Source organism: Rhopilema esculentum, chromosome 11 (assembly GCF_057945365.1).
Source record: "Rhopilema esculentum isolate cy_ngs chromosome 11, ASM5794536v1, whole genome shotgun sequence".
Lineage (NCBI taxonomy): Eukaryota > Metazoa > Cnidaria > Scyphozoa > Rhizostomeae > Rhizostomatidae > Rhopilema > Rhopilema esculentum.
The window spans coordinates 13822934-13837065 of NC_142825.1; the positions used below are offsets into that span (position 1 = coordinate 13822934).

The 14132-nt window shown below is 38.4% G+C and overlaps 1 protein-coding gene across 1 annotated transcript; it reads left to right on the plus strand.

Moving 5' to 3' along the window:
- On the plus strand, positions 1-12262 carry LOC135694012 (uncharacterized). The gene is made up of 3 exons (XM_089111397.1): positions 1-1491; positions 6306-7618; positions 10629-12262. Exons 1-3 carry the CDS (start codon positions 672-674, stop codon positions 11688-11690), a joined length of 3195 nt encoding a protein of 1064 aa, XP_088967523.1. The 5' UTR covers positions 1-671; the 3' UTR covers positions 11691-12262.
- The last annotated feature ends 1870 nt before the right edge of the window (positions 12263-14132 follow it).

A 14132-nucleotide genomic window follows, 5' to 3' on the forward strand; every position in this document is an offset into this window, starting at 1 on the left:
GACAGCAATTGACTGATATACAATAAGAAATTGCCATTTGCTGCAGAAGCCAATGAACTTTGCACAGGTCATGTTTGCTATCTAGAATACGTCCAAAGTTTGTAAGAAATAAGAAATTGATGAAATTTATAAAGTTTTTTTGACAAAGCAAGGTCCTGCGAAAACATTATTCTTTAAAAGCGGATATGATTGTCTTAGATTTGCTTTCCTAATTTCAAGCCACATGTTTTTCTGTTGAGAACTGGTTGAGCAACTATAAATTATCAAACCTAAAATCACACCAAAATCTACTACATCTTGCAATGATGTGACTTTGTTATGGCTACAAAACCTTGTTGTTAACATTATGAAAGCTAAGGTTAATACGTCCTAGCATCAAATGAAAGAGTGCCTTCGTTTAAAAAAAAGGCTTGAATACAATGACACCTTATGAGTTTTTCATAAACATACAGAACAGGCACAGTTGACGTTGCTAGGGTATCAACATTGTATTGGTTTTAATGTATCGATTAAGGTCTATGTAATACAGTATGGGCTAAATAAACCACCTGTCTTTTATTTGCTTTACAAGCGAATAGAAACATTTAAAAGGGGTGCTTCAATATGTCATGACACAACTATAAAGCTGCAATGCACATTGCTCGTATCTTAATCAAAGAGTGACCGTGGATATGGAACGTTTTTTCTTATTCCTTGTGTTCTTTATTTTCGCACAAAAAAAGCTTGTTGTAGGCACAAACTTTGGAGTGTCAAAGACCTATTACATTCGCCATTGTGATGGAAAGTGCTTAGAGTACGATGAGGTCCGTCAGGTCCTGGTTTACGGTCGACTTTGCCGAGAAAAGTTCCAATGGCAGGGAGGAGCAAGACTCATCCATATACCAACAAAGAAATGCATCAATATCAATGCCACAAGCGATGGAAGCTTTTTGTCTTTGTCAAGCCAGTGCAGTGGTACAAGCCGTTTGTTCCAATATGATGAAAGCAATCGAGTGATTCGACATCTTCTCTCTAACAAATGTTTGCATCCAGAAAATAGTGATGCTGATCCTGCAAATAATACTGCAATTGTCCTGAAGTCAGGCTGCGATGGAAACACCAACAAATTCTACTTCAGAAAGAAAGCCTACTATATCATCCGGCACTTTGGTGGACTATGTTGGGTTTATAGCTCTGCAGAGAACTTGATCAAACTGATGAATCCATTTGCATGCGATCGCTTTGAGTATATGAATAATTACCATTTGAGGCACGTTGAAACCGGCAAATGTGTTATTTTCTCAAGTTCATATATACGACTGACTGACGACTGTCAATCTCCAGAAACAAATTACAAACTCAACCAGTTCTCTCTACTTGAGCATGGACCAACTAATTGTATACATCCTTTGAATGGAGCTTTATATCCTGCCAATGGAAATTTGCTTATCCTACATAGCAATGGATGTACTGATGAAGACCGCGCGAGATTCTCCTTCTTTGACGATAAAGGTAAACCATTTGTTATATATCAAAATAGATAGATGTAAATTCATCATAGCTCTCTGGCTACATAGCTCTCTGGTGCTCTACCATTATCTTGGCTATATGTGCTCTATCATAATCTGTTAACACTCGTGCATTGTCTTGTGCACAACAACGTTGTTTCTGTACAATGGGCTTCTTTGATCTGTTGATATCATGTGAATGATGCACAATACAACCTTATAATGTAGCCATGTTGAATTCTTTTTGTTTGTGATTAAGCCTAATTAGTTTTCAGCATTATACGCCACTACTTTTACTATGCTTTACTGGGAGCTCTGAACTTCCAGCAAATTTGGTATTACTCCAATTAAGTAAACCAAGATAAATACTATTATAGTTCTTTTGTTTTATCTTCATTGAACGTTGTCTATTATTTGCCTATTATAAATTTAAGATCGCTGATTCGCAAAGACCTTCTTTATAAATAAACTTTAGTTTTAGGCTAGAAATTACCAAACCCATTCGAATGTGAACAGAACCTTTTTATGTGGAAGGCCATGCTTTGGGCCTGACTCAGGGGTGTTATGCTAGGGAGCTTAGGGGGGTTAAACCACCTTGTTAATGAGAAAATTGGCGAATTTCTACTTTTGCTATTCTTTTTGCAAAATTTTGTACAGGAGCCCCTCTTGTTATTTTGGTAGCACTACACCACTAGGCTGAATGGTATTGTGGCTATCATTACTGAAAAAAATGGTTTCAACATGATTTATTTTGAGGCCTACCTGGCAACACGGCTACTGGTTATGTCGGGTTTTGTGAAGTTCTGAAACTCGCCAAAGCAAAGATGCCATGGCTTGACCCTTTTCGATTCCAACACAGTCACCGCCATGAGTTTCTATTTTGTTCCAATAGTCTCTTATTCTTTTTTCTACCAATTTCTTCTCTCAAAGTTTAGGAATTTTTCTCTAGTTACTTGCCGTGACAACTTTTGCCATGTGGAGGAATAATCTATTCACTCTGTGCTCCAGAAAATGAACATCGTCAAAAGGAAGTGGTGAACCCACCCCCCCTCCCCAAAGTTTACGAGGGTGAAAGTTCTCTGATGGGAGCAAAGTTCACGGGAGTGGAGTACACATGCGTTTTATAATTGGCCAGAGAATGAATTTTGCATGATAAAATAGAGAAGAGTGGAATATATACTTAAAGCGCCACTCGAAACAACACGATTATCAATATGTGGTGAACTTCTTCAACTATCATTATCTTCTTTATCTTTCTTGAAGCAGCTATGAATGTTTTCGCATTGTCAGGATAAATCTTGCTAGGATGCCCTCTTCTTGCAATGAATTCTTTCAAGCAAATCATAAAGTTGTCAGGTCTGTAAGAACAGTTATGTATATAGCTCTAATTAAACTGCATGCGCACAGTGCAAAATATGATTTTTCCTTCCGTCGTTACTTTAACTTTGTAAGTTTAGGGGCCTGCAAAATCCACCCCAACGATTTTGAACGGTCTTGATCCTTCAGTGCGGTCTTTCGGTAACATCCCTGCTTGCGGTTGATTGTAAACCTTAACCTGAAACCTGCTGTGCCAATTCCAATTGAGTCACCAAAAGCATGTAGATCGATGTTTCCACTTTTTCTTCATATTTTGATATACTTCTGAGGATCTCTACTTTCTCTGGTAGTGTTCTTGTCCTTTTGTTCCAATTTTCCGATAATTCTCTTGGTAGCTCCTCATGCCATGGCAGCTTTGCTTCACAAACATCTCGTTATATGATCTTACCCCCTAGAATTACTTGCGAGATTATTCCCAGAGGATCGTATATTGAGGCAAGACTTTTTAGCAGTCTCTTCTTAGATATAACTGTGATCTGTTCTTCCGGAAAGGTCAATCCAATTGTATCATCTACCTTGTTCCAAGATAGACCTAGAAGCTTTGTTTTCGTCTGTCTTCAACCGTAACTATTGTTTTGCAAAACTCTGCTTTGAATTCTCTGTATTATTACTTTCCAATTCTGGTATATTCGAATGTCATTTGTGTAATTTAAAGCCGGCTACATCGAAAATCTTGATTACTGTCGTTTCCAGTTTCTGCAGATAAAATTATGTCATTAAAGGGCCTCTCCAGCCAAATTTTGCACTAGCATTTTATTGGCCAATCTAAAGGAGTTGAGCCTGCTGATCACGAATTCGTCATTTGTTTTTCGATATTTTTTACAGTTTGTGAGATATAAGCTCTTGCATTTCGATAATTGAATTGAATTAACCGACAAAAAGTTTTCGGTTTGGTGACACTGTGACGCAATTTTGACGTCACAGTGTATTTCGTTAGTCTCGCCTCAAACCGAATCGAACGACAGCGATTCGCAAATTGAACACTGCAAGTGATGGTACTCTCAGTTCTGTTCCACCGGCTTTTAGTTTGAGCATTTCAGATATCAATTCTGAAGCCTTTAGTTGTTCATCGTTTCTGGAGAACAACTGAAGTGTCAATTTTGATTAATTATACGCGAAGGAAGAGCTGGAACAGGAAGCCGTAGCTTTGTGGGCCTACACATGTGATCAAAACAAAGTCGTGACACAGCATGGACACATTCCAACCCGCAAACTTAGAATGATTGTAAACATTTAATATTTTTCGATCCTAAACAGCTCGTGCTCTAGATTTAGATGCCGTTATCAACGCGTGACCATGACTCCTTCACGATTCGGTGGAAGATATACGAAATTCACGGCGAACGAGAGCCGCACATTGTGACGTCAGAATGTCACAAAACTGATTCGTCGTTTTTTTTCTCGGAAAGGTGCAACTTTAAAGCCTTATAACTTCTAAACTAATTGGAATTTTGCAATAACAACGACTTTGCCATAATACACGCACCAATTGCTAACTTTTTAGTCAATAAAAATTTTTTTTTTGGCTGGAGAGGCCCTTTAACATAGATGCTGTGTCTTCCTTCGTTCACTCCATAAGGAAACTCTTATTTTTTATTTTTCAGATGTCCCTTAATTGTAGCCCCAAACAGGAATGGAGAATGGTTTAGACCGAAAAGTATGCGCGCAAACCGGCATGTCCCTCTTTCCTCTCTTTTTTGTCAAACCGCCAAAGATCTCGGTCTTCCTCCTTTATTCTAATCGGTAGAAACGCCTGTTTTTCATGTCTCCTGCTAATGAGACTGGTTTCACTCTGTTCCATATAAGATTCTGCAGCAGCGGTCCAGTTTCTAAACATTCGTTTGATGAAGCTGCATAATTGTTGGCTTTTGCAGAGGCATCATACACCACCCTTGCTTTAATACTTTCTGCAGCTTCCTTCACTACAGGTTTGTAAGGCAAATAAAAAGAACTTTCCACTTGGTTCGTTCTCTCCTTTTTCAATGATCCCATGTGCCTCCTGGTCTCTGATTATCTGATTGTACTTTATAAACAGCTCTGGTTCCCTTTCTAATTTATGACCTAATTCATTCTTGCGATACTTCCTGTCTTGTTATTTTGCAGTTCTCGGCATTTTGCTTTCCTTGAGAGCGCAGGCTCATAGCACCCTTGTAGATCTTGTCTTAACTGTTCTTAGAACGCACTTGAACGCACCGTAAACTGAAAGATCCTCCTCTTGTTTGTTACGATCCTCAAGGACTAACAAATCCAGACTACAAAGATGCTCATAGTCTCCAAGAGTGCCTCTAGAGAAAAAAATCTGACTTTACCCTGTATCGACTCCTGGAGACATCAGTGTCTATCCTAATCTGGTTTGCTCTCCTACAAGATCTCCTGGTTTACCAATTTTTACCTTGGCATTTGTTTTGATCTTTGCAAACTCTGAGGCTCCCACGTTTAGGTGAACTGGAAGCTTTGGCTTTAGATCTATATCATCCATTCTCACTCCTTGCAAGTGTTGATACCTTCTAAGAACATCTTCGTATCTTGGATTCTTTATAGCTTAAAGCACCTCTCGACCTACTTACTTACGTCAATCTCCAATTTGAAATCATCCTTAATGCTGTTAACTTCCACATTGTAGATCTCTATGCGCTTGTGTGCTGTACTCAGCATCCTATCTATTGCCTAGTTTGTTTCAACACTGGCTTTATACCCAACAGGTTCACCAATGTGGCTGAGATCAGGTTCACGAACTTTCGACACCTGTATCTAACAAGGCTCTGCATTTTACTCCGTTTACGTTGTCGACAATAATTGGATTTAACTCCTTTTCCCCCTGTGGCTAAAAGAGATTGTTCAGCCTTCCTGTCACATATTGATTTATGGTGTTTGCCATCACAGATTTGGCATCCACTTTTCATCCTACGTTCTATGATTTTGTGACTGGATCACATACAGTTGAAGCAAAGTCTAATTTTCCTTTTAGTTGTGCGAAAATAGGCTCAAAATTTCTTCCGTATTTTTGATGCTCCACATACCAACGTGAACGGGGCCATACCCTTTCTCCAATTTCAACTCTTGCACGCTTATTTTTAAATCCTGAAATTCGTTTATCCGTTTGTTGTAGATCTCGAGTTGTCGACTGACCCTAATTGTTGCAGTATTTCGTCTGTTTCTTTGCCGATAAAGTTTTGAAGACGGATTTTCCCCTCGAACTTCTTCTCCAGTTCTTCGATAAAGTTTTGAGAACGGCCCGACGCTGCTTCCTGTGATGATGGTGTGTAGCCTCAAATACTGATTTGATGAGGGATGTGGCAACGTCTTCTGATGAGGGATCATTTTATCTTAATTAATGTTGATGTTTTTCTCTGAGTAAGAAATTAATTCCAAATAAAAGAGCCAGTTTGAAATATTTTATCTAATTTCATATATACTAAACATAATTTAACTATATTTCAGATTTACTTAAAGTCAAGATCATATCCGAATCCTGTAAGGACATCCCGCCAGATACTGATTGTGCTCATTGCAAAAGTCACGTGCTAGTCAATGGCCGTCAACACAGTCTAAACATGCGTGGGATAGATATCGTTCTCTTTGATTTCAGAAGTGGCCTATTTGAGCATAGGATGAATTACGATGTCGTCGGCAGCACAGTACATCAAGACAATTTAGCAACGTTTCTAAATAACCTTCCCCCAGGGAAGATCCTGTTCATGTCAGCAAAGGATGCAGTTAACATGAATAGTGGTCTAGCTCTTGCGCTACAAAAGATTGGTGTTTCTGCAACATTTGCAACTGCCCCTGTTCCAAATGTCAATATGTCTCTGGCATATGTTGGCTATACAGGACAGGTGAGAAAAGATTGGGAGAAATCTGTTAACAAGATTGGGGGGTCAGGAGCTTCAATTATTGAAGTCAGCATCAAGACTTTTCATGAACGGGATGGAATTGATGATTGTTCAAATGAACTTGGAGTGCGAACCAGAAAAATACCGGATTCTAGGTTTTATGCAAGGACAAGTTGGAGTAATGACATCGACCACATGCCTCATATTGCTAGATTGCATTCTTCTAAACCGGGATGGTGTTCAGGTACTTATGTACCGGTGTCGGAATACTTACAGGTGGATTTCGGAACCAGAAAAATATTAAGTGCTGTTGCTATTCAAGGTAGTGGTTTAAACGGCAGAAATGGAATTTCTAAATTTAAAATAGAGTACAGTAATGACGGAATAAATTGGGAGTTTTACAATAGAGGTTTAAGCTCCGCTGTGGAATTGGACGGTCTACAAGGGGAACATACTGACCAATTTGAAACAAAGGTTAACTGGATTCAAAACATACAAATGAGGTTCATTAGAGTTGTTCCAACAGCAAAAGCTTCTGATTACTCGACCTGTTTGAGAATGGAGTTATTTGGATGTTCCATATCAAAGGGTTTTGTAAGTGTAGAACTTTCGCCATCGTCTAGCATGTTTGTGAATGACATATTCACAGGTAAAATATCTCTCTTCGGTACCATAACGAAAAACATGTCAGTTCATATTTCTACGGCCCCAGATTTCTCTAGCCTTGCGACAAGCAATGATCAGTTTCACTTTCGCAGGATAAATGCATCGACAACAGTTGATAATGGAACTGTCATAATGGACAATGGTGAGATAAACCTGCTGACCGACTGGACTAGAAAGATTGATAATGAAGCTCTGATTCAGTTTGGTTTAAAGGGAGATATTTACTATGCATTTGAAGTCGACTTTGTCGGAAAGGTAGGCTTTGTTAAATTTTTTAAAGAATGATTTTCTAGCAAAAGATGCTGCTACCTATGCAGTATATCGGTAATAGAACCGCCCAGTTAACTCTTCTCGTGGTTTTACATTCTTTCTTCAGATCATCTAGTTTTTCACAATTTTCTCTTTCTTTCAAAAAGGATAGAAGAAATCATTATAACTCTCCATATTTTATTCAGGCCTTCCATTTGCAGCTTTTTTATCATGTTCGTACATCTCAATCAAATTGTTGCGGAGCTGATAATATTTGTTAATATACCGTCAGCGTTTCTTGATTGAACTGAGCATGTTTTCTTTTTACAAAACGTCACTGAAGCAGCCGCTCGATGATTGCAAAAGCATCGTCTTAGGAAATATGTACCAAACTTCATGCTGGTATCAAAAGATGTCATCAAATTTAAGAGAGGCTGGTTGCTTGCAAACATTAAGTTTCAACAGAGATGACTTTTTGGTTGTGGGTTAAATCAAATTGATGTATTATTTTACAATAGTTCACTCAGTTTTCAAGCTCTTTCCGACGCTATTATCGGATTTGAAAACTTCGATGATCAAACTTTTTGCTGACCGTGCATTTTTCACACGTCCTGAATGGTGACTTCCATCATGCTCCTAAGGGTTAAAATTATAAGTGGCCCTTACTTGTATGATAAACCTTTCAAAGTTCTTGTAGGTAGATTGGTAGATGGTAATGCAAATTGCCTATCTTTTATTCAAAAACAACAAATTACAATGGTTTGATTGGGAAAGAGCATGTGATCATATAGCTATATCAGTCAAAATTTGTACATTTTGAGGAATTTCATTCTACACGCCCAGAGTTTGGAAAAATGTAAAGCGACGATAATATCAAGTCATTTGACAGGCAATGTCATCTTTTCAGTTAGGAGTTTTGTAATCTGTCTACATCAAACAAAAGATCTCGACTTGTGTAAACAGAAAGCGTTTTTTTCTCTCTTGGACACTTCAACTAGGTGAGAGATTAGCGGTCGCTGATTGGTCAAAAACAAACAACAAATCAAATGTGTCTTTCTTCCTATCACATTACTTCCGATCAACAAATGGATAAGAATTTTTAGCTTACTTTCGACCATTATCTGTCGTTTATATTTTGAAGAGTGCCTGTCTTAACCCTCTTTATTTCCGCCAAAATGCGTTCTTGCTTCATCCTTTCTCCGAACCGTGCCGTTTCAAACTCCTTTTAGTGCTCAAAAAGTTCTGTCTTATCAAAAATCCCTCTAGAATATGAAATTGATATGCAATCATATGTTGAGTTCAAGATGACCTCATCTTATATGCCAAAAAGCTTACCATTTAAAAAATAAAAATACACACATCTATTGAAATATTTAATTCTGTGTTTTATCTATATGAAGACCTAACAACTAGTGGCTCTCGCGATGTGGCCAGTAGGCGAAAGAAAGGAGAGTGACTTTCAAAGACTTTATTGTTTTCAGGCAATTTGTGACAGTCAAATGTTACTGCAGCAGCAATGACCTGAATTTGTAGCTGGTCAAAACCTTATAAAAATGAATCTGAGAAAGCTGTAGATTCCCCTCGTTAAAGTAAGACACCATCTTGTTCGTACCTCTCAAACATTGGCAAAAGGATAGATTAGATTTCGATAATCCACGCGCCATTAAGCCTGCTTTTCATATATCGTAACCCGTCGGCGATGATCCCCCGATGCACAGCATTCCTGATGGTCGGGGACCATCCCCGATGGTCGGGGCGATCCCCGATGCTATAAACAATATTGAAGCGCCAAAACTATAATTTTGATGAAAGTTTGGGAATATGGCTGCTGATAAAGGCCAATAGTCAACTTTTGATACTATCATCGATCTATGATAAACACATTGATAATTTCGGGATATACTTGCAAATGAAAATTCATTACAACAAAGTAAGAAACTTTCCCCTCGCACCCGTCAGAAAAATATTGCTCTAGAAGAAGCCATTGTTACGATGAAGCTAAAAAAATAGTGGCAAATCCGGGTATGAATTTTCTTGGGAAAATGCCTGTTTAGTGTATTATGTAATGATCATGACATAGCTTGAAGATTCACCCTGATTCACCTTGAAAAATTGACGAAACTCAAACTTAAGACTAGGAATCAAAGTAGGAATTATAGCCCCTTTGATGTTCTCTGTACTATTGAAAACATTCCAGTTTTTCCGCGAAACAGTTACCCTCCCTTCAGTTCAAATGAACATTTTATTAGAGAACATTCCTGATCCATTGTTCTCTTTACTATTGTTTGTCGGGAAGCGTCGGGAAAGTCAAATTATTTTGACTTTTGCGATGATTGGGGATGATCGCCGATGGTTCCCGATGACCCGGTTTTCATATGTCATAAACCATCGCAGACTGTCATAGACCATCAGGAAGCTGCATAGATCATCGCCGATGAATTACGATATATGAAAAGCTGACTAATAGAAAACGGATATTTCTTATATCTACAACCCTTTTTCGTCACGGCTGCTCTAAACGTCAGCGGTGTATTACTTATCGAAGGAGCTCTCTGCAAATCATGAAGTTCCCGGTTTCAAAACATATAAGATTTCCTTCTGCGTCGTTTCGCAATTACACTATTAATCGCTTATATATTTTTCGCTATTTCAATATAGCTGCTTTTTGATAAAGAAGGAAAGTTTATTCGAATTGGGGATTAAAAGAGCGTTTACTCGAAATAGTACGGTGAACTGTCGAGATAATTAAATCGATCATAAAGAAAAGTATTGAAGAAAAATGGGAACTTGCTCAGCAAGAGAGAAATAAAAGCAAACAGAAGATTTTGCCTTTAAAGAGAAAGATCAAAGAAAATTGATAAATAGCAACAAAAAAATTTTGCTCAGCGGCTGAAGATGATTCAGAAAAAACATTAATTAGCATCAGATATTTGTTCTATTTGATAACAAAATATCACTTCTTGAGCCGTCTTACAAATTTCTTTTATGAATTGTAACTCTATGCTTTGGTTTCAAGGTGGTAGACGCTGCACATCCAATGGGCAATACCTTTCTAATTATAACCACAGAAACTGAGGCTGGAATCCTGGCTTATTCAACAACGTATCAAATCAAAAGATCCAAGACAGATTCGAGCAATCTTCAGTTTAATTTAACAACGTTCAATTTGGATAATTTGGTTGAAAACAGCTATCTTTACCTAAACCTCTCAATTTCCCATTTGATTGGAAAAAGCAACTCAAATGCTTATGGTGTAACTCTCATGATTTATTTCAATACCAAATTTCTTCAGTTGAAATCACTGGCATTCGTCAACACAAGTCGCTTCAGTCTACCCCCGTCCAGAAACACAACCACGCCTGGGTTTATTATGATTCAAACTGATACAATGTGGCTGCTAAACAGGCAGGAATTCTCGATAACACTCCAGGCAAAATACCCAAAGACTTTATCAAGAGGAGAAAACTGCAATGAAGATATCATCATTGATTTTGCGTATAAGAACAAATTGGCAAAATTCAATGGAACTGTGAACTCGACTTTAGAGAGGAATGTGCCATTCAAATGCAAAATTAACCAGAGTAGAGATATCAGGGAGAAATCAGTGAGGTTGCCGTCTCCAGCATTCAGCATGATTTATGACGAAGTAAATCAGCAATTCTTTTTCTGTTATCAAAATAAAACACACACGACAAGAGACTCTGCCACTTGCTTTTTCACAGAGAAGCAGAATGAATTTTGGCGACAGCTGCCTTATATTTCCTCACTGATGGGTGTTGATGTTGAAAAGAAAACTGTCTATGGATTGAGCAGATTTGGAATATCTTATGCTATTTCTTATTACCCATACAGTGTGTTTGATCAGATGGAAGATTCCGAATGGACACAAGTAAAGGATCAAGGGCAAATCAGAAAAGCTCTGAAAGCAGCCAGTGTTGATTTGTTACCAGAGTTGCCAGAAAGCTCTTGGATAATAGATGACTCCGGCCAGGCGATTTGGGCAGCAACAAAAAGAGGAATCTCCAAAAAAGTAGATGGAGTATGGAAACGGAAGGTTGCTTTTGATGAATTCAGATAACGTGCTTTTGAGATTGACATTACCAAAAATCATATCTACGTTGGTACTATTTGTTCTTGCACAGTGTTTATCTGTTCTAGCACATGTTTACATCATCTTAGTTTCTTGCATACTATAAACCCTCACGTCTAGAAGTTCTATATTTTAACACACAATTAGTTCACTTTTGTCACAATTTGCGTTCTTGATGTTCACTTTGAGAAACGAAGCATTTTGGACGTCAAACAATAACATTTTTGAAATGTTTCCTCTATTATAGCTTGCCATTTGCGATTAAAAACCCTTTCAGAATGGACATATGTTATTCATTTTTAAAAAATTGTCATATCAGGTTGGTGACTTAGTAGAAATGCTCATTCTATGGTCTAGGGGTTAAATCGTAGGAGGCTCATACTTAGGGAAGAGAGAACTTAAACAAAACCAAGCCTACCTGGCACAACTAATAACAGGCTCTTGCATAGAACCTCGACACCGTGACGAATATTTGTGGCTAGCTATATTTACCAGAATTGTTAGTATCCAATATTTGCTTTCACTAAGATTTTGAATTAGAGCATTTTGCATTTCGTCGATTCAGCGAATATTTTTGCTTTTCTTTCTGTCTGTCTGTCATTGCTATTCTTTCGGACCTCTTAATCGTTTTAACATTATCTATCATCTAACAGGGAAGCGTAATAATTCAATTTCAATTTCCTAAAATTTGTCTTTGAAACTCATGAAAATCAGTTCATCGAAACAGGCCAATCAGAAACGCGAGGTCTGAACTGTTAGGGTTGCTCCATCAGTTCTACTAGCCACGTGGCATAACGGGGGCCTCTAGGCTGCCTAAGGAAAAAGCTGAGACGAAGCCTCGAAGAACGGACTGCAAGAAAGTCCTCGTTTTGAAAACATGGTGAATTGGCGCAACTTCTTAAAAACAAAGATATAAAATAGTTTGGAAGACCGTTTTGATCAGGGGCCCATAATCATCGAACTAAGATGCCCTAAACTACGCTACACCAATTAAATTGCTTCTAAAATAAACAGTTTGGGGGTTATACATTCGTGATCGTTGAGAGCCTTCGTGTCTTTTTGTATCACATAATTCTATGTTTAACGTAATGTAATTGGTAATCTGAGAAAAGCAGTTACAACAAACGTCTTTAGAGCTTCCACTCTAGCTAAGCCGTTTTAACCTAGTCCTACCTAGGATTGGTGATTTAGAAGAAATGTTCATTTTAAGGTTTAATGGTAATTCGAAAAAGGCACATACGTAGGGAAGAGAGAAACCAAGGCTTCAATTAGGCCTACCTGGGACAACTAATAACAGGCTCTTGCATAGAAACTTCCACAGTGACAAATTTTCGTGGCTCTTTGTGAAGTCTAGCAGGTAACCAAAACATGAGAATTCGTAAAAAATATGATGGATGGATGGATGGATGGATGGATGGATGGATGGATGGATGGATGGATGGATGGATGGATGGATGGATGGATGGATGGATGGATGGATGGATGGATGGATGGATGGATGGATGGATGGATGGATGGATGGATGGATGGATGGATGGATGGATGGATGGATGGATGGATGGATGGATGGATGGATGGATGGATGGATGGATGGATGGATGGATGGATGGATGGATGGATGGATGGATGGATGGATGGATGGATGGATGGATGGATGGATGGATGGATGGATGGATGGATGGATGGATGGATGGATGGATGGATGGATGGATGGATGGATGGATGGATGGATGGATGGATGGATGGATGGATGGATGGATGGATGGATGGATGGAGCAGTGTTACTGAATGGAAAGTTTTGGTTTTAATATTAGATTAGAAACTACGCCATTTTCATCTGGAAACAGAATCTAGACACTACAACGTGGCATAAGTATTGATGGATTCGAACTGCAAACATCTCGAAGAATACCCAAATCCATGTGCTGTAGATATATCATGACTTCTTCACCAATTGATATATCTGTATGGGGTCACACCGTGCGACCGGTAGATTGCTCCGTGGAGCTGTGAAATTGTACAGATTTGGTTTAGGCAGACTGTGAATAAAGCTTGACCATCAGTTTTTTATTAGCTTAACCATCAGTTTGACTGTCATTCGAAAACGTTTCTTGGCTTCCTCTGTCTTCATAATCTCCTCCATGTGCTGATTGGTATCTTTGAACTTTCATAGCATTCTATTAACGCCCAATATTCTTTAGCCGAAAAGATACGAAATTACGACAATTTTGGAATGGTTGAAGCTAGAAAACATCTGCCCCCCCCCCCCCCCCCCTCCTGGTCCCTGCCACGATGCTCCGTTCGTTGCTTATCCTAATATAGCTAGCTAATAATAAAAAAAACTTATGGCATAAGTTGTGCACAGAAATACAAGAGTCATCAAATATTGCCCAGTTTAATTCAGATAAAAAAATGGAAAGGAGAAGAATG

Bases quoted from the DNA above. Each gene is read 5' to 3' on its own strand.
- LOC135694012 (XM_089111397.1), top strand. From the start codon at position 672: ATGGAACGTTTTTTCTTATTCCTTGTGTTCTTTATTTTCGCACAAAAA. The intron at 1,492-6,305 runs GTAAACCATTTG...ACTATATTTCAG, and splicing joins CTCCTTCTTTGACGATAAAG to ATTTACTTAAAGTCAAGATC. The intron at 7,619-10,628 runs GTAGGCTTTGTT...TTTGGTTTCAAG, and splicing joins AAGTCGACTTTGTCGGAAAG to GTGGTAGACGCTGCACATCC.